A 27,195-nucleotide genomic window follows, 5' to 3' on the forward strand; every position below is an offset into this window, starting at 1 on the left:
GTTTTCCTTACAGCCAAGGCTCTTCACATCAAAGTGGTGGTGTCGCCTCTACTTTGGAGAATACTACTCAAATGTCTTAGTGCACCTGAAATTCAAAAGTAGCATAAAAAGTTATCATATTTGAAAATCAATTACCATACGGACACGGCTGCTTCTTATGTTCTGGTACGACAGGCCGTTTCCTCAGAAAGTTATCCAAGCTAGGCCCATGGCGACCCAGAGGATCATCAGGTGGCATGAATCTGAAATTAAACAAAGTACATGAGGATGATATACACAACACAATCAAGTGATATTACTTTATTACCAGGCACTTAGTAATGATTTGGATGACCACTAATATAATAACTTCTAGATTGAATTTGACTGTAAAACAAAGTCTGATTACTCACTTGTCGTTAACAAAAGAATACATAAGTAATCTTTCATCTATGAATTTTTTCCATTCCGGCTTTTCATTCTGCAAATCTCTGTAGTTATCATTTGACACAATGATGCCATCTGATTCATAAGCCAATTTCACGATGAAGCGATCATCATAGCAAACCACTCTTCGCCCTTGCACACGCCGGGATGGTGTGAACACTAGGATTTTATCCTTTTCCAACTTGCGCAGGATTTCTTGATCTGTGGAAATAAATTTGTTTTGCATTTAGTAAATTGCTACATTGCTACTTGGATTTCTGAAGTACAATTTCTAGCTTCAAGGCATAATTTACGATTTTGATAGCCATGAACTTTTGACATCATTTAGTTTCCCAGGTTTATAGTAGAAGACTTTAACCAATATTCATGTGAGTTATTAAAATCACTTTGACGTCTGCTCAGGCATAAGTATGAACCAGTAATTATTTTGCAGGGGAAAGGAAAAGAGACAGGAAATTAAGTCAAAATTACTTACCCTTAAAAGAATAAAAACTCTTTTGGGAAAAGTGTTTCAATCATGGCAAAAAAGGAAGTTACAGACAATATTGAATGGAGAGGCGACAGAGATAATGGATGCATTGGTTTTGATCTTCCAGAATTCCTTAGATTAGTTGCCAAGGATTGGGAAGGTAGCAAACATATTTTATTATTAGTTTTTCACAGGACGTGAGTGACGCTGACTAGGCCAGCATTTTTGTTGCCCATCCCTAGTTGCCCTTGAGAAGGTGGTAATAATCCTGCTATTCAAGAAAGGAGAGAGAAAACAAAACTATAAGCCAATTTAGCCTGACATCAGTAGTAGGAAAAGTGTTAGAATCTATTATTGGGGACATGGCAACTGGGCACTTGAAATATATGGTTAGGTGGAGTCAACATGTATTTATGAACGAGAAGGTGCTTGCAAATCTATTAGAGATCTTTAAGGCTGAAACTAGTAGGGTAGATAGGGGGAAGAGAGGTAGATGCAGTATATTTGGATTTTTGAAAAAAACATTGATTAGGTAGCACACAAAAGGTTATTATACAAAATTAGAGCTCATGAAATTGGGGATATTATATTAGCATGGATTGAGGATTGGTTAAGTACCAGAAAACAAGAGGAATAAAAGGTGTCATTTTTGTGGTTGGCAGGTTGTAACTAATGCAGTACTGCAATGATCAGCCTTTGGGCCTCAGCTATTTACAATCTATATCAATAACTTAGATGAAGGAACTGAGTGGTAAGTGTTCAAGTTCATAGATAATAGAAAGCTAGATGGGAAAATGAGCTGAGGAGATTCAAAGAGGCAGTAAAAGGATTTCGACAAGTGAGTGGGAAAAACATGGCAGATGAAATATAATGTAGGGAAGTGTAAAGTTATCCACATAGGAGGAAAAATAGAAAAGCATAATTTTTTAAAACAGAGACTGGAAAATATTGGTATTCCGATGAACTTGGACGTCCTTGTACATGAATTACAGTAAGTTAACAGGTAGATACAGCAAGAAATTAGGGAAGCAAATAGTACGTTAGCCTTACTATTACACTCCAATCCCTTTGTAATAAAGAGGTCTTACTGCAAGAGTTGGAAGTGTGCTGGCAATTACAGGTGGGAGCACAGCTTTGTGAATCCTGTGGAACGTGGTCTCAAGAGGAGACTGAACCATCAGGAGGTGAGCCATCATTGAGGCAATTCGAGTCGGAGCGGCTCTCAAGGGAATTCAGAGTCTAGATTTTCGAAAGTAAGAAGTTGAAATCCCTCATGAGAGAGACAGAATTATAATGAGAATTTGAGACTCTCAGTGGTCACTGATGTCTGGGGAGATTGCTGAGAAATCTGCGGGATTGGACTTGGTCGCTCCTGCCATTTAATGTGCACTGTGGTGCGTTTGACCGCATTTTGCCTGTTAATTCATATTTACCTCATGTTAATTCTGAATGTTAGAATATGATAGATATTGTAAATTGTTTTACTTTACTGACTTTGTATAGGAAAGTTTATTTTGTATGTTTAAAACCATGTAAGTTTGTGGCTTTATTCTCCTAGTGGGTAACTGGGATTTCAAACTTTGTCTATTTTAAACAAAAGGTTATTGGTCCCGAAATGGATCGTAACAATACAGAAAGAAAACTTGCATTTACATAGTGCTTTTCATGACCACTAGATGTTTCAAAGCACTTTACAGTCAATGAAGTGTTTTCCTGAAGAGTAGTCACTGTTGTAATGTAGAAGCGGCAGCCAATTTGCACACAGCAAGCTCCCACAAAAAGAATGTGCTTATCACCAGATAATCTGTTTTGTGACATTGATTGAGGGATAAATATTAGCCAGGACACCAAGGCACACCCAGCAAATGGGGCCTCTGCTTGAATTCTCATCCAAAAGACAGCCCTTCCAACAGTGCAGCACTCCTGGACTAGGGTCAAACAAGGTTGTGAGATCATTCCCACTTTGTTCACCTGACCATCATCGTCCATCTCATCTAAGATGACCTACCACCTGGTGTCAGCATTCAGTATCGTCTGGATGGGAAGCTCTTCAACCTTGGTCACTTCTGGGCAAAAACAAAACTCATCACCATGGATATCCACGACCTTCAGTTTGCGGATGGCTGCTGCATAATGGCTCACTCTGTACAGGACATGCAAAGGATGCTTGACCTCTTCAATACCTCGTATAAGAGGCTTGGCCTATCCTTAAATATTGCCAAGATGAAGGTCCTTCACCAGCCTTCCCCAGACCAGACGAGCATCCCCCGTGCCATTCAGGTAGATGGGGTGGCTCTGGAGTATGTGCAGCATTTCCCTTATCTCGGCAGCCACCTGTCCCAAGGGACTACCATCGATGAGCAAGTCCAACACTGAGTCAACTGTGCCAACGTTGCTTTCTTCAACCTGCATCAATGTGTCTTTGACAACAGGGACCTTTGCAAGTCAACAAAGGTTCTGGTTTATAAGGCCATTGTGTTGACTGCCCTCCTCTATTGCAGCCAAACGTGGATTGTCTACCGATGCCATATTAAGATCCTTGAGAGCTTCCATCAGCCTGGGGATCAAATGGGAGGACCGCCAGATTAATGCGGGCATCCTCCATGAAGCTGCATTTAGCAACATTGAAGCCCTGCTCCTGCAGAACCAACTCCAACGGAGAGGCCATTGCGTCAGATGTGGCTAAATGAAAAAGGTATAAAAATACGCTCAAGGTTGCCCTAAAGCACGGAGGCGTTAACACCACTGACTGGGAGGAAATCACTTGGCATGGCACCACGTAGTCCATCAAGGCGCAAGCCACTTCGAGGCTCAGCAACTCGACAGTGAGACGGAACGGCGGGGCCAGAAGGAGAAGGAAGCTAATCCAGGGCTGCGATTTCCACTCGCCTGTGCAACGATGTGCCCCGACTCGGAGGAACACATGGATCCAGAATTGGGCTCCTCAGTCATCTGAAGTCTCACCAAGCCTGACACATGTCATCCTTGATTCCAAGGGACCGCTGCCGACAACTCCCTCAAGTACCATATAGGAATTCAGCCTTGATTTTTGTGCTCAAGCCCTGAACTGAGTCTTGAACCTGGAACCTTTTGATTTAAAGGCGAGAGAGCTACCAACTGGACCATGGTCAACATCAAGACAGAGATTAATGGATTTTTTGATACTAAGGGAATTAAGGGATATGGGGACATTTTGGGAAAGTGGAGTCATAAAAAGATCAGCATACTCCTGCTCCCATTTCCTAGGTTCGTAAAGAAAAGATTTATAGGCCAGATTTCATTTCGAAAAGAGGAAATGCTGGAAAAACTCAGGAGCTCTGGTAGCATCTGTGGAGAGAGAAACAGACTTTGAGTCTAATATGACTTCTTCAGAACTCTGGGTGCAGGCAAATTTACAGGCCCTGAATCCAAGGAATTGCTCTGAATGGGACAACAGCCTGACATGACAATAGGATATACATATCTGTTTTGTTAGGAACAAAGGCATGGAAAGAAAATAGGGCTGCAGGCAGTTATAGTTGTGCGCTCTGAACAGGCTCATCCAACCAGCGGACTGAGGGCCAGGTTGTGGCCCCCGAAGCCAGTTTACATGTGTGTGAGAGTGAGTCATAGACTCTTTACAGTTCGGGAGGCCATTCGGCCTATCGAGTGTATACTGGCTCTTGAAAGAGCATTCTACCTAGTCCCACTCCCCTGTCTTATTCCCGTAACCTTGGACATTATTTTTCAGATGGCAATCCAATTTCCTTTTGAATACCTCAATCGAACCTGCCTCCAACACCCTCTAAAGATGTTCATTCCAGACTCCAACCACCCTCTAGGTGAAAACATTTTCCTCAAATCACTACTACTCCTTTTGCAAAATTATTTTGAATCTGTGCCCTCTAGTTCGATACTCTTGAATGGGAATAGTTTCTCACTATTTACCCTGTCCGGTCCCCTCAAGATCTTGAATATCTCTATCAAGTTTCCTCTCAGCCTTATTTCCTTCAATCTATCCACATGGTTACAGTTCTCCATCCTTGGAATCATTCTTGTGAATCTCCTCTGTACTCTCTCCAATGCTTTCACATCCTTCCTCAAGTATGATGCCCAGGAGTTGGATGCAGTACTCCAGATGAGGTTTAATGAGTGTCTTATACAAATTTAATATGACCTCCTTACTCTTGTACTCAATGCCCCTATTAATAAAGCCTAAGGTGCTATATGCTTTATTAACTGCTCTCTCAACATGCCCTGCCATCTTCAATGACTTATGTAGATATACACTTATACAGGCTTTTTTACTTTCCCCCTTACTCTGATCCTATTTAATGACTATTACCTACTCTAATTCTATCAAACTCTCCAAGTATTTTATTTACCTTGATACTACCCTCTGATATATAATCCTTATCAGCTAATACTTCCCTACTTCCCACTGCCAGCTTTTCTCCTTTCCACTCCGAATTTCAGTCAGGTTCACATCTCCCTGCCAATCTAGTTTAAACCCCCCCCAACAGCACTAGCAAACCTCCCCATGAGGACATTAGTCCCAGTCTTGTTAAGGTGCAATCTTTCCTTCTTCTACAGGTCCCATCTGCCTCAAAACCAGTCCCAATCCCTCAGAAATCTAAAGCCCTCTCTTCTACTCCATATCTCCAGCCATGTGTTGAACAGCTCAATCTTCCTATTCTTATGCTCACTAGCACGTGGCACTGGGAGCAATCCTGAGATTACTGCTCTTGAGGTCCTGCTTTTTACTTCCCTTCCTAACACCCTAAAATCTACTTTCAGGACAAACTTATACCATTAGTCCCAACGTGGACTATGACCTCTGGCTGCTCACTTTTCCCTCAAAAGAATGTCTTGCAGCTGCTCTGTGACATCCTTGACCCTGGCACCAGGGAGGCAACATACCATCCGAGAGTCAAGTCTTCAGCCATAGAAACGCCTGTCTACTCCCCTAACTATGGAATCCCCTACTACTATAGCTCTACCACTCTTCCTACTCCACTCTGGTGCAACAGCCACCCATGGTGCCACAAACTTGGCTCTTGCTGTAGTCCTCTGAGGAACCATCTCATTCACCAGTATCCAAAATGAAAAAGCGGTTAAGAGAATGAGATAGCCTGATGGGATTCCTGTACTACCTGCCTGTTGCTCTTAGATACTCCAGCGGTCACCCATTCCTTCTCTGCCTGTGTACCTCTTGGCTGCGATGTGACTACCTCTCAAATGTGCTACACCCAAAATCCTCAGCCTTGCAGATGCACAACAGTGACTCCAGCTACCGCTTGAGTTCCACAAACTGGAGCTCAAGTTTCTGAAGCTGGTGACGTCTCCTGGAGATGTAGTCATCGAGGGCATTTTGTGCCTGCACGACTTCCCACATCCTGCAGGATGCACATTTCACATGGCTGAGCTGCATTGACAAACCTTAATCTTTATATAAAGTGTTTACTATAGTATGGTATAATAACTCACCTATCGTCTCCTGTGCCGAGTAGGGAAAGGCCTATACTTACCAACCAATCATCTTATGGGACTCCTGTAACGTAACTTTTACATTTTTTCTGTCCTCTCACACCGTTTTCAATCCGGGGAGGGAGGGAGGGGGAGAGAGAGAGAAAGAGAGCGAGAGCGAGAGAAAGAGAGAGACTGCCTTACTCCCAGACTTTGGTTTCTCACTTGCTCTCACCACCACACACCAATCCTTACTAACCCTCACCCATTGTGAGTGAGCCCCTTGAGACTGGGAGTGAGCCTGGCACACACACACTGCCCCTCTCTCACTCTGGTCATTTTTATTAATTACTTTTTATTAATTTAATTTATTTCTATGACATTGCCTTATTTTTGCTCAGCAATTGTTTCTTTTCTTAATACCTCAACTTTTTCTTTTCAAAATTCAGTTTAATGTTGTACCAAGCCTTATCTTTCCAAAATTTGCTCAGTGGCCTCTCAGTGAGAAAAAAAATTGGAAACACAGCCCCCTCTCCCAAGCAAGAAGGTTGGACGAGCCTAATTTAGAAGATGAATGAAAAACAATTTGCAGCCCAACTAACCCAATTTATAGCAGGGTAGAAGAGTTACTTTATGGGTAGAGTTTTAATAGATAAGGCTGCCTAGTCTACCAATAGCACCTTGAGGAGCACAAACTATTTTGCAATCTTCTGGAAAGCTGCACATGTGTAGATTGTATCAACAGTGTTATTTATCCTGTGCAATATTCGAAGGAACAAGATTCACAATTCATTTAACAAATTGAGTGCATTACTTTTTATAGCAAGATCACTAATGTGCTTATAACAGTGCAAAAACATTAATCTGAAATTTTTTTTAAAGATTCTGTCCCACCACAAAATCCTAAAGCCCAAAAAATTTCAGTTCATATAAAAGAGAATTATTTGAACTTCAAGTCTAAAATGTATGAAACTGGGGTCTATGCCAGTCTATCATCAGCAACATTACTGGCAATATTTATTTACCAATTCAAACCCAGTGAGTAATTGCTACAGGTTACCCGTGATGAGGGCATCAGGCCTCGACTGTTCCTTCCTCCAGGCGGGCACAAACACAGTAATATCTTTATGGCTCCTTTCCAAAAACCAGTCCACTGCTAACTTAATTCCTCGACAGGAGAACACTTCCTTATTGCCATGACTGCAAAAAATAAAAATGCATCTTAAACCCATATATTCAATAAAATTATTTTTTCCAGTTAACACTAACATCAGCAAATAGGGGCAATACCAGAATAATTGAATTATTAAAATATAGTCGCAAAGCATCCTTGTATCCTGCTCAGGACAAAAGTGAAAATAAATTACAGCATAGAAAGTTGCCATTTGATTCATGGCTTGCTCTTCAAATCAACTAGCCTAATCCCATCTCTCTACCTTTTTATTCTTATATACCAATTTTCTTAACATCTGTCTCAATAGCTATAGCAAAACATGTTCCAATAACACTAAAAATATTTCTAACATTGCCCATCATTTTTCTAGTGATAATTCAGTCCACATCCTTAGTTACTGATTCAACAAACAGCCAAACAATCATTCACTATTTATCCTCTCAAGACTTTTTATGATCTTTGCCATTCAATCTTTCAGTTCGTGAGGAAAAAACTCAATTTCTCTGAATATCCCTTTGAACATTAAAGGCTGTAACACAGTTTGATAAAGCCGTAAAGGCGTTAAGTGAATTCTAGGTTTTATCATAAGTGGTATAGAATATAAAGGTCAAGAGGTAATGATGAGCTTATTAGACTTAAATTAAGGCTGTGTGCAATATTGAGGCATGTGATGGTGATACAGCACAGATTTCACTAAGATGCTGGCTGCAATGAAGTAAAAATATAAAAGCTTCAAAAAGAATAATGTAGATTATGGGCCAATATAGTAGAAGTGCTTACAATTATGAAAGGATGGGACAGGGTTGATAGAAGAGGACAATTCAGTAATTAATGGAGATTTAAGACAGAGCACAGGAAACATCTTCATGCAAAACTGTAAGGCTGTGCAATTCACTTCCAGGGTTTGTGGGTTAGACAGACAGTTGTCAACATTCAATATTAGATTTGATGGATGAAGGAACATAGTAAGAGGTGGGCAAATGTGATAAGGACAATGTGCATGCAGAGAGTAAACACCCATGCAGAATTGTTTCTATGTACTGAATACTCCTCTATCATTTGATTATTTTTAAATCAAATTTTATTCATGAATCATATTCTTTTCCTCCTAGTAGCAATATATTTAACCTCTACTTTATTCATCTCATATTTAAATATCCACCACAGGTAATCAGCTGCTTCAACTGCCAACCAATTAAATTACAACTAATAGGGCTGAAGACTTCGGCTCCGGGACTAGCTGCGTCCTTAGCTAAGCTGTTCCAGTACAGCTACAACACTGGCATCTACTGGCAATGTGGAAAATTGCCCAAGTATATCCTGTCCACAAAAACAGGACAAATCTAACCCGGACAACTACCACTGCATCGGTCTACTCTTGATCATCAGCAAAGCGATGGAAAGTGTTGTCAACACTGCTATCAAGCGGCACTTACTCAGCAATAACCTGCTCAATGATGCTCAGTTTGGGTTGTCAGGGTCGCTCAGCTCCTGACCTCATTACAGCTTTGGTCCAAATATGGACAAAAGAGCTGAAGACAAGAGGTGAGGTGAGAGTGACTGCCCTTGACACCAAGGCCGCATTTGACTGAGTGTGGCATCAAAGGTTGACAAAACTGAAGTCAACGGGAGTCAGGGGGAAATCTCTCCACTGGTTGCAGTCATATCTAGCACAAAGGGAGATGGTTGTGGTTGTTGGAGGTCAGTCATCTCAGTCCCAGGACATCACTGCAAGAGTTCCTTCGGGTAGTGTTCTAGGCCCAATCATCTTCAGCTGTTTCATCAATGATCTTCCCTCCATCATAAGGTCAGAAGTGGGGATGTTTGCCGATGATAAGCACCATTCATGACTCCTTAGATACTGAAGCAGTTTGTGTCCATGTGCAGCAAGTCCTGGACAATATTCAGGCTTTGGGTTGTTAAGTGGCAAGAAACACTCACACCGTCCAAGTGCCAGGCAATGACTGTCTCCAACAGGAGAGATTTAACCATCTTCCCATGACATTCAATGGCATTACTATCGCCGAATCCCCTACTATCAATATCCTTTGAGGGGAGGGGAGGTAAAACCACTGACCAGAAACTGAACCAGCCATATAAATACTGTGGCAACAAGAGTAGGTCAGAGGCTGGGAATTCTGCAGTGAATAACTCACCTCCTGACTCCTATAGCCTGTCCACCAGCTACAAGGCACAAGTCAGGAATGTGATGGAATAATCTCCACTTGCCTAGGTGAGTGCAGTTCCAACAACAGTCAAGAAGCTTGACATTATCCAGAACAAAGCAGCCTGCTTGACTGGCACCCCATCCACCACTTTCAACACTCACTCCCTCCACCAACGACGCACAGCAGCAGCAGTGAGTACCATCTACAAGATGCGCCGCAGCAACTCACCAAGGCTCCTTTGACAGCACCTTCCAAACACGCAACCTCCACCACCTGGAAGGACAAGGGCAGCAGATGCATGGGAACACCACCAACTGCAAGTTCCCCTCCAAGTCACACACCAGCCGGACTTGGAAATATATCACCATTATTTCACTGTCACAGGGTCAAAATCCTGCAACATCCTCCCTAACAGAACTGTGGGCGTTCCTACAACACATGGACTGCAGCTGTTCAAGGCGGCAGCTCACCATCACCTTCTCAAGGACAATTAGTGATGGGCAATAAATGCTGGTCCAGCCAGTAACGCCCACATCCCATGAACAAATAATAAAAGATAAAATCCCCCTTTCATTTTACTGAAACTAGCTGAATTGCAAGTCCAACACACTTACCTTGCATTCCTCTTTTGTCTCCATTTTCAATGTGAACCTAATTAGGCTATAGCCAGTATTTCTCAACCGTTCTCACACTTGAAGCAGGGCCGTTCAGCAACTTTCATTATCCAAATTCTATTTAGTGCTTCTTCGTTGCACATGCAACAAACTGCATTCTATTGATGATTCTCAGGTAGAGTACAGAATTAATAGTCTTGGATGTATTTGAACCACAAACTCTCTTCTCATTCCGGTCTACCTCAGGGTAGTTAACTTACAACTGTTTCTACTAAATTAACGACAAATCTCATACTCTATTTCTTTGTCACTGTTAAGTAGCTAATAACCATCATAAAAATGGTTGTAACCATACAGAATTAGTAAGAGCACCCCTCCTCCTATAGTATTTTCCACCTATCCTAAAAATTTTATAGTCGGCATATTTATTTTCCAATCTCACCCCAGCTAAAGCCTAATTTCCAGTTACATCATACGTTTCCAAATCTGTACCTTTAACTCCTTGTCTATTTATAATACTTCCACAATCATAAAACATTGCAACCCTGATTCCTTTTTATTCCTAATATATCCCCTTCACCATTCATAATCTTTCCTATCTGCCCTATAATTGTAGGCATTTCCCACCACCCTCACCCTTTTCATACCTATTCTTCATCTCATTTTCCCCAAATACGCAATCCTTTATTCCTGCTCTATTTAACCCCTGTGATCACATTGTTTCATTGGTTCAGAAGCCCAAACTGTATGTAGAAATTCCCTGCCCCCAAAATAAAAACAAAAATGCTGAGAATACTCAACAGGTCAGACAACATTTATGGAGAGAAAAACAGAGTTAACGTTTCAGGTCTGTGTCCTTTCATCAGAACTGAGGAAAGTTAGAAATGTAATAGATGAACAAGTGAAGGGGAAGAGGGGGTAGAGAAGAACAAAAGGGAAGGTCTGTGATAGGGTGGAAGGCAGGAGAAATTAGATGTCAAAAAGTTACATGGTTCAAAAGCCAAAGGGATTGGTAATGGGTAAAGAAAAGAAACAAAAGATGTGTATGAAATATTCCCTTCACAAGTAGGCCTTGGTCTGGAGCAGGTGTATGATCCTTATCTCAACTGCCCTACTCCCAACTCGTGGCATGTCCCATTCACCTATGATCCCTGTGCTCACGACTTACATTGCTGAACCTGGAGTCAACAACTCAATTTTAAAAAATTCTCACCCTAGTTTTCAAATTTCCACCCCTACCCCTCCATGCCTCTCCAGTTCTATGCATTTCTGCATTCTAATTTTGCCTCTTGCGCATCTCAATTTTCATCACTCCAGCATCAGCAGCTGTGTCTTTCAACTGTTTTGGCCCAAGCTCTGAAATTCCTTCAATAACCATCTCCACCTTTCTCCTCCTTTGGAGATGCTCCTTAAAACCTACTGCTTGAACCCAAATTTTGGTCACCTGTATTAATATCTTTGTGGGTCAGTGTGAAATTGTGTTTGTTAACATTTCTGGGAAGCACCTTGGGGCATTTCACTACATCAAGAAGCAAGTTGTCATTGTTTAACTACCAAGGTGGTGCTGTGTTAAAACCGGTCAGTCCTTTGTGAGGAAGGATTCTACTTGGGACTCCGCCTTTTCTCCCCCAATGTCTCTATAATGAGGATCAAATTCTGCTGTCCATTTTACTGAAAACCACAAATGAATGATTATTATTTCAATGTTGCTTTATTAGGTATATAATTTTTCTCCCAGAATACTTAGGAAGATAAGACAACATGTTATGAAGCAGTATATATGGGCTTTAGGTTTATTGGTCTTGAGTAACATTGAGACAGGGAATACAAGTAAACACGAAGACAGCGGCTTATTACTGAGTGCAGCTAGCCAGAGTGAACTTGGGAATTTGGTGCAGTGAGGGGAGAGGGAAGCAGGTAAGTGATTGGCTGGTGAGTATTTTGCTCATTTATCTTTCAAAATGAGGTGATTTATTGTAATTAAGGTTTTATCAGTACTGGTAAGGTTTATTAGCAATAGAGCTAATTAGGAGTAGCAGGGTTTATTATAAATTAAGAAAATAATAAATTAATTAAAACATAATAAAGTTGGCAGGGCAGATGATGTGTTCAATCTGCAAAATGTGGGAATTCCTGGCCGCCAGTGTGATTCAGGGCAAACATGTCTGTAGTAAATCTCAGCAGCTTGAGGAGTCATTGAGCTGGAGGCTGAGTTGCAGACAATGCGATGCATCAGGAAGGAGGAAAGTTACCTGGACACTTTGTTGCAAGAGGCAATCATGCCCCTTAGTTTGGGGTCTTCTGGTTTGGTCAGTGGTCAGGGAACAGGAGGGTATGACTGCGAGTGAGGCAGGTAAGAGGATCCGAAAGGTAAGCGTGGAAGAGCCTCAGCCCTTGCAATTGTCCAACAGGTTCAAGATTCCTACAGCTTGTGGGAATGAAAAGTTAGGGCTGCAGGGTGGATGAGCAAAAGGACCATCAGACCATGGCATAGGAAGCCCTCAACTGGCAGGAGTTAAAAGGAATGTTGTAGTAGTAGTAGTAGACGTAGTAGAAGACAGTATAGACAGGGGGGTTGACACAGTTGTCTGCAGTCGAGAGCGTGAGTCCAGACGCCGTGTTGCCTGCCCAGTGCCAGGGTTTGGGACATCTGCTTGGGGCTGAAGAGAAACTTGCGGTGGGAGGGGGAGGATCCAGTTGTTGTTGTCCAAGCTGGTACCAATGACATGGATAGAACTAGGAAAGAGGTTCTGCTTGGGAATCATGAGCAGCTATGGGCCAAAAAAACAAAGCAAAACCTCAAAGGCAGTATCTCTGGAGTATTACCGGAGCAACGAGCAAATTTGCATAAGGTGAATATGATAGAGATACGAATGCGCGGCTCAAAGACTGGTGTGGGAAAAATGGGTTTCAATTCATGGGGCACTTGCACCAGTAAAGTGGGAGCAGTACCGCTGGGATGGACTTCACCTGAACCATGCAGGGCCCAGTGTTCCGGCAAGTCGCATAATTAAGGCGGTAGAGAGGGTGGAGGTGGGATCATGTGAGAGGAGGTGTAGTGAATCAAAGGCTAATAAAGAGGTACTAGAGCAGGGTAGTGATTTGGGTAAAGATAAGCAGAGTGTGGCAGGAAGGGACAGAGAATACAAACCTACATGTGCACCAGCAACGAAGGCCAAGGATTCCAAAAATGGTAAAAAGACAAAGTTAAAGGCTCTGTATCTAAATGTGCGCAGCATTCTAACAAAACAGATGAATTGTTAGCACAGACAGAAATAAATTTGTATGACCTGATAGCTATGTCAGGGAGATATAAGAATTCTCAAAGTTATTGGAATTTATTGTAAAGTACAGTAATTGTGTGTGTGTGTGTGTGTGTGTGTGTGAGTGTGAGAGAGTGTGAGAGACAGAGAGAGAGAGAGAGAGAGAGAGAGAGAGAGAGAGAGAGAGAGAGAGAGTCTTAATTGAAATAAAGACAGCTGGTCTGAAGGCTTTGATGTATTAGAAGATAAGCTAGGTTTGAAATGTTAAGTAGGTAGACATAGGTGTAAAGGGAACATTTGCATTTTTAAATAAACCAGACTAGCTTGAATTCAAAAGAGGGTGTGAAATGTTTCACCTAGCCAAGAGAAGTTCAAAAACAGTGTGTTTATTTCCCCCCCAAAAATTATTGATAAAATTGGTACTGAGAGAAATTTTTATTTTCAGAGAGGTAAAGTCCAAAGACATAGTGAAACAATGGGAATTGGCATTCAAAGGGGAAAATATGTATAAAGGAGTGAAGGTTGTGTATAAGGGAAGGCATTCTAAGGTCTAACAAGTGTGAAAACCTCCAATATCTAAGCCTCAATCTACAAAGAACTGAAGTTAAGAAAACTCACTTTGAATTGGATTGTTCAGGGTGTCATGTTTCTTTGCCTGGGTCTTTTACAATGTGTGTGTCTTACTGTTGCCTTAACAAAAGTGTAAATGGGGGTTTAGATTAATTAGGAGATTTAAACGTTATCATAGTAATTTGTAGATTTATGTATGTACATGAAATCGTTTCTTCCATTTATAAAGGTTGAATTCAGTTTTGTAAGAAACCTATAAGACTTGGTGGTCTTATTTCTACTGAATTCAAGGCATGCATCTCAAATTTATACAAATTGCAAAACAGTTGTGGCAGTTGTTTCAAGTTTCCTCCTAGGATTTGAACAGCTCAGCATTTACCTTCAGCTGTGGCATAACAAAGGTGGGGTGTCTTTGCAGGATATATTTGAAATTCCTTGATTGGTTTGGAGTTGGTGAATCTTAACATTACAAGTACGACCATAAAACGTAGGAGCAGAATTAGGCCATTCGGCCCATCGAGTCTGCTCTGCCATTCAGTGAGATCATGGCTGATCTGATAATCCTCAACTCCATTTTCTTGCCTTTTCCCCTAAGCCCTCGATTCCCTTACTGATTAAAAATCTATCTCAACCTTCAATATACTTAACAACCCAGCCTCTACAGCCCTCTGCGGTAAAGAATTCCACAGATTGACTACCCTCAGAAAAGAAATTCCTCCTCATCTCTGTCTTAAATGGGTGACCCCTTACTCTGAGATTATGCCCTCTGGTCCTAGACTCTCCCACAATGGGAAACAGACTCTCAGCGTCTACCCTGTCAAGCCCCCTAAGAATCTTGTATGTTTCAATAAGGTCGCCTCTCATTCTTCTAAGCTCCAATGAGTATAGACCGAACCTACTCAACCTTTCCTTATAAGAAAATCCCTCCATACCTGGGATCAACCTAGTGAACCTTCTCTGGACTGCCTCCAATGCCAGTATATCTTTCCTTAGATAAGGGGAACAAAACTGTTCACAGTATTCTAGGTGTGGTCTAACTAGTGTTTTCTATAGTTTTAGCAAACTTCCCTATTTTTATACTCCATTCCCTTTGAAATAAAGGCCAACATTCTATTTGCCTTCCCTATTACCTGCTGAACTTGTATGCTAGCTTTTTGAGGACCCCCAAATCCCTCTGTGCAGAAGCTTTCTGCAGTCTTTCTCCATTTAAATAATATTCAGCTCCTCTATTCTTCCAGCCAAAGTGCATAACCTCACATTTTCTCACATTATACTCCATTTGCCAAGTTTTTGCCACTCACTTAACCTGTCTATATCCCTCTGTAGACTCTGTGTCATCCTCACCACTTGCCTTCCTACCTATTTTTGTGTCATCCGCAAAGTTGGTGATAGTACATTTACTTCCTTCATCCAAGTCATTAATATATATTGTAAATAATTGTGGCCCCACTACTGATCCCTGTGGCACTCCACTTATTACAGGTTGCCATCCTGAAAATGCCCCCCTTATCCCAATTCTCTGTCTTCTATTAGTTAGCTAATCCTCTATCCCTGCTAATATACTACCCCAAACACCATGGGCTCTTATCTTCTTAAGTAGCCTTATGTGTGGTACCTTATCAAATGCCTTTTGGAAATTCAAATATATTACATCTACTAGTTTCCCTTTATCTATCCTGCTTGTTACCTCAAAAGAATTCTAGTACATTTGTCAGGCATGATTTCCCCTTCTTGAAGCCATGCTGACTCTGCTTGATTATATCATGCATTTCTAAATGCTCTGCTATTACATCCTTTATAATAGATTCCAACGTTTCCCAATGACAGATGTTAAGCTAACTGGCCTGTAGTTAACCTGTTTTTTGTCTCCCTCCCTTTTTGAATAAGGGTGTTACATTGGCAGTTTTCCAATCCTCTGGGACTTTTCCAGAATCTAAGGATTCTTGGAAGATTACCACCAGTGCACCCACTAGCTACTTCCTTTAATATCCTAGGTTGCAACTCATCAGGTCCAGGAGACTTATTGGCCTATAGCTCCATCAGTTTCCTTAATACTTTTTCTCTAGTGATAGTTATTGTATTTATTTCCTCCCTGCCTTTTGCCCCTTGGTTATTTAGTATTTTTGGAATGTCATTAGTGTCTTCTACTGTGATGACTGATGCAAAATATTTATTAAACTTCTCTGCCATTTCCTGGTTCCCCATTATTACTTCCCCAGCCTCATTCTCTAAGGGGCCTTTGCCTTCAAGAAGCACTTTGAATTCAGGAGTTGATAAGAAGTGTTTTTTTCAAAGTGGTGAGACTGCAATGTGCCTTTGGCAGTTGCTAAGCCTTGTCTGGGGGGTTGAAGTTATAACTTTGGCTGGTTTACAAAAGGTAAATAAAGTTGTTAATGGAATTGACGGATCGGTTACAACTGGGATTACCTGTAGGGGCAAAGGAGTCAGACACAATTGAAGGTATTGCACAGCATTTGAAATTGGAAGGAATGTCCGAGAGACCGAGGTCTCCAAGGGGTGGGTCGCTGGAATGGGCTGAAATTCAGTTGCAAATGAAAAAATTAGAACTAGATGTAGCAGAAAAAGAAAAAGAGCATTTCAAAGGGATCAGACAGAAAGGCATGAGAGAGAAAGAAAACAAGGAAGGGAATTAGAAATTCCGAGGTTAGAAAAGGAGGAAAGAGAAAAAAAAAGAGGGGTAGAGAATTCCAGCTTAAAATGCAGGCAGTTAAAAAAGATACACCAGTAGGTGAGGAAGGACTTATTTCCAGATCAGAACCCAGTGGGGAGATGTTGAAGCATTCTTTATTTATTTATTCTTGAATATGCATTCAAAGGGGAAAATATGTAGAAAGGAGCGAAAGTTTTGTGTCAGGGCAAGCATTCTAAGTGTGAAAACTCCAGCATCTAAGCCGCAAGTTGCTGTCTACAAAGAGGTAAAAGGAAGGGAGGAAATTAATACAATAACCATCACAAGGGAAAAGGTGCTCAAGGCTGATAAGTCCCCAGGACCAGATGGCTTGCATCCTAGGGTCTTAAAAGAAGTGGCTGCAGAGATAGTAGGTACATTGGTTATAATCTTCCAAAATTCCTTAGATTCTATAACGGTCTCAGTGGATTGGAAAATAGCTAACGTAACACCTTTATTCAAATAAGGAGGGAGACAAAACAGGAAATTATAGATCAGTCAGCCTTACATCTGCCATAGGGAAATTGCTAGAATACATTATTAAAAAGGTTACAGCAGGACACTTAGAAAATAATCATGATAATAATGATCAGGCAGAGTCAGCATGGCTTTGTGAAAGGGAAATAGTGTTTAACTAATTTAAAGTTTTTTTGAGAATGTAACAAGCAAGGTAGGTAATGGGGAACTTGTAGATGTGGTATACTTGGATTTCCAAAAGGCATTTGATAATGTGCCACATTAAAGGTGACTGCGCAAAATAAGAGCTCACGGTGTAGGGAGTAATATATCAGCATGGATAGACAATTGGTTAGCTGACAGGAAGCAAAGAGTAGGGATAAATGGGTCTTTTTTGGGTTGGCAATGTAACTAATGGAGTGCCACAGGGATCAGTGTTTGGGCCTCAACTATTTACAATCTACATCAATGATTTGGATGAAGGGACTGAACGTGTGCAGCTAAATATGCCGACCACACCAAGATGGGTAGGAAAGTAAGTTTTCAAAGAGGAGATAGAATGTCCATAAAGGGATGTAGATAGGTTAAGTGAATGGGCAAAAAAATTGGCAGATGGAGTATAATGTGGGAAAATATGAACTTATCCACTTTGGCAGGAAAAGTGGGAAAGTAGTATACTATTTAAATGGAGAGAGATTGCAGAACTCAGTGGTACAGAGGGATCTGGGTGACCTGGGACACGAGTGACAAAAAGTTAGTATGCAGGTGCAGCAAGTGATTAGGAAGGTAAATGGGATATTGGTGTTTATTGCAAGGGGAATGGGATATAAAAGTAGGGAGGTTTTACTGCAGCTATACAAGGCATTGATGAGACCACATCTGAAATACTGTGCACAGTTTTGGTCGTCTTATTTGAAAAAAATATATAATTGCATTAGAAGCAGTACAGGGAAGGCTCAGTCTATTCATTCCTGGGGTGAAGAGCTTATCCTATGAAGAAAGGGTGAATAGGTTGGGCCTTATACCCACTGTAGTTTAGAAGAATGAGAGGTGATCATTTTGAAACACAAAGCCCTGAGGGGACTTGACAGGGTAGATACCAGGGGGATGTTTCCACTTACGAGGAAGACTAGAACTAGGGACACATTTAAGAATAACAGGTTTCCCTATTAAGACCAAGATGAGGAGATTTTTTTTCTCTCTGAGGGTCGTTAGTATGTGGAATTCTCTTCACCAGAGAGCAGTGAAGGCTGGGTCATTGAATTTATTCAAGACAGAGTTAGACAAATTTTTGACAGATGGGGAGTCAAGGGTTATGGTGAGGGCAGGCAGGAAAGTGGATCTGAAACCACAATCAGAGGAATAAATGAAAAAAGAGTGCTTTAAATTAACCTGAAAGCATAATTTTAAAAATAAAAATTTGAATTTTTCCAGGTGACACTGCCCCCAGGCTTCCCCAAGAAATACATCAATAATTTTATGATTTCAGCATTCATATTTCTCCCTTTGTGTTATCGTGTACTTATGCTTTTATTCCTGAAAACAAAACAATTTTATAGTATATCTAGAGTTTGATATTAAGCTCATGTAACTAGTTATTTTCTCATGTCATAACCTTATATACACTCTGTAGTCTATTTTTTAAGTCTGACTGTTGTCAGCTGGGTCAGGCTTTTTTTTGGAAGCGATTGGTCAGGTGTAGTTATATAGATTTGCATGTATGTAAAATGCTAAATTAATTGTTGTTGCTTCAATTAAAAGCCAGGCTTTTGCATTTAAACAGGATCACTGCTGTGCATCAATTGCAGAATGAAGCTTGTTTGATTAATTTCAGTTTCCATTGCTGCAGTCAATCACTATTTTTCACTACCAAGTCAATAAAATATTTAAACTTTTATTGAAATGTTTTCCTCCCTTCAAAATCTAAAATAGAAAAATCAATCCTTGGAGACCTGTAAAAACATTTACCAACAGATAGAAAATTCAGTAATATAGCCTAAATACTATTATAGAAATAAAATCACAAAGTCAAGAAACTCATTACTGAGATAAAGAGAACACCAATTTTAAAACATTAATTCTACTAACATGGTTAACTCTGTGGTCTTTAAAAAAAATTGCCAACCTAAATCTTTTCTAGTCCATACCATGTATCCATATCATAATTAATTTAAAATTATTGAATTATCTTCTTTCCCTAGCTTCTCCTTTCCTTGGCTCCCACTGTCCATTTGGTAAGTAACTGTGGGAAGAGTTGGAAGAGCTTTGATAAATAGAAACATCCTTGAAGCTAAAATTTTTTAAAAAGAGTGCCAGTCAAACATCCTGGTCACCTTACAAATGCAACCAATTCAATCTATAATGATTTTTTAAAAACATGAAGGGCTGCTAATGAACACATATAATTTACTGGCAGCCCACACAGAGAAAAAAAAGCATGTCTGAACAAACTGTGCCCTCAGTGACATTAAGAGCAAAACTCAGATGACCGCAAGGCACTGTAAAAAATTTTGTTAAAGCTAAATGTGAGCTGATTCAAAAATCATCCATTTGTAAAACTAATAACAGGCTCCATATGTGGCAGATGGAGATAATAATACAGGTTTAATTAGTCAGTGCCAGGAGTCAAATAATAATTTGCCTATATCTTCTAAGCTTTAATTTAACAATTAGAAGCCTATCTTGGTTAAAGGAATTTCAGTTACCATTATTCATATCAGCCACTTGTGGAATGACTTCAAACAGGCTTTTGTTGGTAGCTGAATGCTCTTTTCCCCTCTTCCACCTCACCATCACCCCTCACAAAAAAACACATTTAGTATTAAACCAATGTGGGTAGGAAAACTCAAGGCAGCCCAATGTCCTATAGCTATCAAAGTAGAGAGGGATAAGGGAAGCATGCAATTTTCCCACTTACCTCATTGCCACATTACTACCATCAATGACCACAGGCTTTAGATTATCACCATCATCCACCAATTCTTCTACAGGAGAATCAGATCTTTGAGAATCTGTTGAAGTTGTATCGCGCGGAGTCATAGTTCCAGGGTTACTTGTGCCACAAGAAGCATCAGAATCAAGTTTGTTCCCCAGCTTAACAAGCTCACCTAGTATATCATTAGGGAGGGCATCTGTTCCTAATTTAGTCAGGACAAGCTGTACCTGTTCTTCTGAATATCCTAACTTCAGTGCAAACTCCATTTTGGTTTGGTAGTCTTTGTCTTCATCAGTGAGTTTTAAATCTTCCTTTGGTTTTGTTTCAGCATCTATTTTAAAATCCTGTAGAACCTCATTGCATTTTAGTAGATTTGATTCCAAACCAGGTGACCTACAAAGCTGTCGATGAGCTTTACTTAAAGGACCAGTCTCTAACATGGCAATTCCCAAATGCTCCAATTCACTGTCTGAATCCGAGTTGTCTGTGTCTTGCACTAACCACTCCCCAACATTCTCTGTACTAGAGTACCCTTTCTCCATTGCTGGTTTTTCCACCATTGACCAAGATGTTATCACGTTTAGCGGTTTGTCAGTGCTTTCCACATTGAGATGTAGTAGTCCCAGAACAATGTTGTTCTCATGCACAGAGTGATTATTCAAGCCCATGAATTTGTTGCATGTATGTGGAGTCAATCCTGGAGTTTTGCGTGTTTGGATACACAACAGGCTGTGTTTCTAGATGGTGGAAAGCAAAAAGAATTTCAAAATGGTTGTTCATTACCTCAAAAAAGTAGAGCTAACCAAATAATTCAAGTAAAACAAATTAAGAAAGTTTTCTGCAACAGCTATCTAATTTTTTCCATTACATTTCCTGCATCAGGGTACCGAATGTAGGGAGTGAAATGCCACTCATATGGACCAGCAATGCAGAATAGAAAATCAGGAACTTTGCCTTTGCACCTGCCCTGGGCTTTTCAATGGAGATGCATTTAATAATCAGGAGGCTTGCGCTGCACCATAGTGCACACCCAATTTTAGGGACATTACCTTGCCACCCAGGAATTCAGATGCATTTCCCCATTGGATGTTGTGCATCTTTAAAGGCTGGAGTGAATCAGATGCCTAAAGGAGCACAGCAACTGGACATAGCTTTAAAACTTGGTGAATTGGCCTTTTGTTGCGATTAGTCAGTTTTTTGTTGCTGCTTTTGGTGTCATCATCACACCACTGTTCATTTTGATTGCACCTACCATTCCTTGCCTGCAAAGCAGTCTCCTACTTCATCTCAGCACTACGTAACTGAACAAGTCTAATTTCAATATGATAAAAGCAAAATACTGCGGATGTGGGAATCTGAAACAAAAACAAAATTAGCTGGAAAAACTCAGCAGGTCTGACAGCATCTGCGGAGAGGAATACAGTTAACGTTGAGTCCATATGACTGTTCATCAGTCTAATTTCAAACTTGCCACCAATTGGACATTCAGATACTGTATTGCATTAAGAAGCACTTGTTTATTCTTGGCCCTGCCATTACTTTCTAATTTCACTCCTGCATTTTCTATACTCCTCTACAGTATTGAGTTTTTGGTATCTGAATTTTTTTTTGCCATCTTACTCTATCAGCTCTTTGACATCTGGTTGGAAGGTTGGGGTGGGGGCAGAAAAAGATTTAGCAGTCCCACCTTTTTTATGACAGCATATCTGTTCTGAACCCTCTGGTCTCCTTGAGTGCCTCCCCCTGATCTGACACCGATTTACCTTCAAGCAGACGTTTCCAGTCCATTTTTGCTAAATCACATCACAGCTTAGCATGGCCTTTCCCCCGTTTAAAATTTTCACCCTTGGTATATCTTTATCCTTTTCCATAACCACGCTAATCTGAATTATAATTATTACCATTGAAATAGTCTCCCACTGATCCCTTCCAACTGCTCAGATTCATTCCCCAAAACTAAATCTTGAACTGTCCTTTTTTTTTGTTGGTACAGGCTATAAAGGTTCTTCCGAATGCATTTTAAGCATTCAGCACCCTCTATTATTTTGATAATAAATTTATCCCAAATTATATTAGGATAACATTAGGGAAATCCCATATTAACTGCCATATTACTTCTGCACTTCTCAGCAATTTGCCTACATATTTGCCCTTCTATCTCCCTCTGACTGTTTGGAAGTCTATAGTATAATCTACCACTGTGATTGTTCCTTTTTTGGCTTCTCACTTCAAGCCACATGGCCTCATTTGATGATCCTCCTAGCACATCATCCCTTCTCTCACAGGTATGATTGTTTCTTTAAACAATATTGCGACTCTGTTCTTTTTAAAATTTCCCTCTATCCCATTTGAAAATTCTGTAATCAGGCTGAACTGCCCTCCTTTAAACCACTTTTCTGTTATAGTTATCATACATCTATCAGTTTGCACTCAAACTTGACATAATCATGACCTTAAAATTTTCAAGAATCATACAAACATATTTGGAATTTGAAGCAGAAGTAGGCCACTCGGCCCCTTGAGCCTGCTCTGCCATTTAATAAGATCATGGCTAATTTGATTGTAACCTCAAGTCCACATTCCCACTTACCCCAATACCTTTCAACCCCTTGCTTATCAAGAATCTATCTACCTCTGTCTTATACATATTCAAAGACTCTGCTTCCAGCACACTTTGAGGAAGAGAGTTCCAAAGACACTCAACCCTCAGAAAAAAATTCTCATCATTTCTTAAATGGGTGACTCTTATTTTTAAAGTGACACCTAGTCCTAGATTCTCCCACAAGAGGAAAACATCATCTTCATATCCACCTTATCAAGGCCCCTCAGGATCTTATATGTTTCAATCAAGTCACCTCTTACTCTTCTAAACTCCAACCGATACAAGCCTAGCCTGTCTAACCTTTCCCCATAAGACAACCTGCCCATTCCAAGTATTAAAAACAAAAATCGAATTACCTGGAAAAACTCAGCAGGTCTGGCAGCATCGGTGGAGAAGAAAAGAGTCGACGTTTCGGGTCCACATGACCCTTCAACAGAACTGAAGTATAGAAGTATACGAAGTATTTCCAAGTATTAGTCTAGTAAACCTTCAATGAACTTCCAACAGATTTACATCCTTCGTTAAATAAGGAGACCAATACTGTAGACAGTACTGGGATGTGCTCTCATCAATGCCCTATATAACTGAAGCATAACCTGCCTACTTTTGTATTCAATTCCCCTCGCAATAAACAATAAGCACTATTAGCTTTCATAATTACTTGCCATAACTGCATACTAGCTTTTTGTGATTCATGCATGAGGGCACCTAGATCCCCTTGCATTTCAGAGCTCTGCAAAATCTCACCAGTTAGATAATATGCTTTTTTATTTTTCCTGCCAATATAGACAATTTCACTTTTCCCACATTATACTCCATTTTTCCAGATATTTGCCCAATCATTTAACCTACCTATATCCCTTTACAACCTCCTTATGTCCTCTTCACATCTTACTTTCCTACCTATCTTTGTGTCATCAGCAAATTTAGCAACCATACCTTTGGTCCCTTCATCCAAGTCATTTATATCAATTGTAAAAAGTTGAGGCTCCAGCACTGATTCCCTGTGGCACATAACTCATTACATCTTGCCAACCAGAAAAAGGCCCTTTTATGCTTACCCTCTGTTTCCAGTTAGCTAGTCAATCTTCTATCCATGCCAATAAACATAGAATCATAGAAACTAGGAGGTGTAGGCCATTCAGCCCTTTGAGCCTGCTCCACCATTCAATGTAATCATGGCTGATCCTATATCTCAACGCCAACATCCATACCCCTTGACGTCCCTAATATCCAAAAATTTATCAATTTCTTTCTTGAATATACTCAGTGACCCAGCCTCCACAGCCTTCTGTGGTAGAGAATTCCACAGGTTGACCACCCTCTGAATGAAGGAATTTTTCCTCATCTCAGTCCTAAATGGTCTGCGCTGTATCCTGAGACTGTGGCCCCTGGTTCTAAACTCCCCAACCAGGGGAAACATTCTCCCTGTATCCAGTCTGTCTAGCCCTGTTAGAATTTTATACGTTTCAATCATTCTTCTCATTCTTCTAAACTCTAGGGAATACAGGCCCAGTCAAACCGATCTCTCCTCATACGACAGTCTTGCCATCTCCAGTATCAGCCTAGTGAACCTTTGCCGCTCTCCCTCTTTGGCAAGTATATAATTTCTTAGGCAGGGAGACCAAAACTGCACGCAATAATCCAGGTATGGTCTCACCAAGACCCTGTATAACGGTAGTAAGACATCCCTACTTCTGAACTCAAATCCTCTTGCAATGAAGGCCAAACATACCATTTGCCTTCCTAATTGCTTGCTGCACTTGCCTATTTACTTTCATTGACTGGTGTACAAGGACACCCAGATCCCCTCATACAACCACATTTCCCAATGTATCACCATTTAAATAATACTCTGCCTTTCTGTTTTTCACCAAAGCATATAACTTCACATTTATCCACGTTATACTGCATCTGCCATGTGTTTACCCACACACACAACTTGTCTAAATTGCCCTGAAGCCTCCTTGCACCTCCTCACAACCCTGCCCAGTTTTATGTCTTCAGCAAACTTGGAAATATTGCATTTGGTTCCTTCATCCAAGTCATTTATATATATCGTGAACAGCTGGTGCCCAAGCACTGATCCCTGTGGTACACCACTAGTCACTGCCTGCCACCTGGAAAAAGACCCAATTATTAACACACTGTTTCCGGTCTGTCAACCAATTCTCAATCCATGCCAGTACATTACCCCCAATCCTATGTGCTTGAATTCTGCCCACTAGCCTCTTATGTGGGACCTTATCAAAAGGCTTCTTGAAATCCAAATACACCACATCCACTGGCTCTCCCTTATCTTTTCTACTAGTTACATCTTCAAAAAACTCCAGTAGTTAAGCATGATTTCCCTTTCATAAACCCATGCTGACTTTGTCTAATCCCATTAATGCTTTCCAAGTGTTCTGTTACCACGTCTTTTATAATAGACTCTAGCATTTTCCTCACTACTGATGTTAGGCTAACTGGTCAGTAATTCTCTCTTTTTTCTCTCCCTACCTTTTTAAATAGTGGGGTTACACTTGCCACCCTCCAATCTGTAGGAACTGCTCCAGAGTCTAAAGAATTTTGGAAGATGACCACCAATGCATCCAATATTTCCAGGCCACTTCCTTTAGTCCTCTGGGATGTAGATTATCATGCCCTGGGGATATTTCAATCTTTAACCCCATTAATTTCTCTAGCACAATTTTTTTTACTACTACTGATTTTCTTCAATTCCTCCCTCTCATTAGACCCTTGGTTCCATAACATTTCTGGGAAATTATTTGTTTCCTCTTTTGTGAAGACAGAACCAAAATGTGTGTTCAATTCTTCTGCCATTTCTTTGTTCCCCATTATAATTCCTCCTGTTTCTGACTGTAAGGGATCTATGTTTGTCTTCGCTAATCTTTTTCTCTTCACATATCTGTAGAAGATTTTACAGTCAGTTTTTATTTTCCTTGCAAGTTTACTCTCATTCCATTTTCCCCTTCTTGGTCAATCTTTTTGTCCACTTTTGCTGAATGCTTAACTGCTCCCAATCCTCCGGCTTGCTGCATTTCTGGCAATTTTATATGTCTCCTCTTTGGATCTAATACTATCCCCAATTTCTTTTGTAAGCCATGGTTGAGCCACCTTTCCTGTTTTATTTTTGGGCCAGACAGAAATGAATAATTGTTGTAATTCATACATACGTTCCTTAACATTAGCCATTGCCTATCCACTGTCAACCCTTTTAGTAAGGTTCCCCAATCCATCATTGTCAACTCGAGCCTCATACCCTCATAGTTCCCTTAATTTAGATTCAGGACCCTAGTTTTGGATTCAACTTTTTCACTCTCCATCCTGATGAACAATTCTATCATTTTATGGTCACTCTTCCCCAAGGGAAGAACAAGATTGTTAATTAATCCTTTCTCATCGTACAATATCCCGTCTAGGAGAGCCTGCTTTCTAGTTGGTTCCTCAACATATTGGTTTAAAAAAAAACATCACACGCACACTCCAGGAAATGCTCCTCCACAGTATTATTGCTAGTTTGGTTTGTCCAATCTATATGTAGATTAAAGTCACCCATGATTACAGTTGTACCCTTATTGCATGCGTCTCTAATTTCCTGCTTAATGCCTTCCCTTACATCTCCTATAGGTGCCTATTGGGCCTATAAACACCCCCCACCAATGTTTTCTGCCCCTTGGTGTTCATCTCCACCTAAACAGATTCCACACCATGATTTTCCGAGCCAATATCCTTCCTCACTATTGCACTGATTTCCTCCTTCACTAACAAATATGTTAATCCCTACGCCATGAGCTTTTATTTTCCGCAATAACCTTTGATGTGGCGCCTTATCAAATGCTTTCTGGAAATCTAAGTACAGTACATCCAACAGTTCCCCTTTATCAACAGCACGTTACTTCTTCAAAGAACTCCAATAATTTGGTTAAACATGATCTCCCTTTCACAAAACCATGTTTACTCTGCCTGATTACCTTGATTTTTTCCAAGTACCCTGCTATAACATCTTTTATAATAGTTTCTAACATTTTCCCTATGACAGATGTTAAGCTAACTGGCCTCCAGTTTCCTGTATTCTGCCTCCCTTTTTGAATATGAGTTACATTTGCTATTTTGCAATCTAATGAAGCCTGCCCCAAATCTAGGGAATTTTGGAAAATTAAAACCAACACATCAACTATCTCTCAAGCCACTTCTTTTAAGGCCCAAGGATGAAGTCCATCAGGACCCAAGGACTTGTCAGCCCTGGTGATTGTAACTTTCCTGAGTTCCTTCCTCCCTTCCATTTCCTGATTTATAGCTATTTCTGGGATTTTTATTTTTATCCTCTATAGTGCATATCGATGCAAAATACCCGTTCAATTCATGTGTCATCTCATTATTT

The 27,195-nt window shown here is 40.5% G+C and overlaps 1 protein-coding gene across 2 annotated transcripts in view; it reads right to left on the bottom strand.

Annotated features, from left to right (window-relative positions):
* The window catches only part of LOC144682785 (putative ribonuclease ZC3H12C), an 83,898-nt gene that overhangs the window by 12,883 nt on the left and 43,820 nt on the right, over positions 1-27,195 (bottom strand). For both annotated transcript variants that reach the window (XM_078545488.1, XM_078545487.1), the window contains exons 2-5: positions 20,192-20,946; positions 7,401-7,540; positions 393-627; positions 136-242 (exon numbers count right to left, since the gene is read on the bottom strand). In XM_078545488.1, the coding sequence (XP_078401614.1) occupies positions 136-242; positions 393-627; positions 7,401-7,540; positions 20,192-20,877 (1,168 nt within the window). In that variant the 5' untranslated portion in view covers positions 20,878-20,946. The remainder of the gene's footprint in view (positions 1-135; positions 243-392; positions 628-7,400; positions 7,541-20,191; positions 20,947-27,195) is intronic.

The sequence above is a fragment of the Cetorhinus maximus genome, chromosome 7 (genome assembly GCF_964194155.1).
Source record: "Cetorhinus maximus chromosome 7, sCetMax3.hap1.1, whole genome shotgun sequence".
Lineage (NCBI taxonomy): Eukaryota > Metazoa > Chordata > Chondrichthyes > Lamniformes > Cetorhinidae > Cetorhinus > Cetorhinus maximus.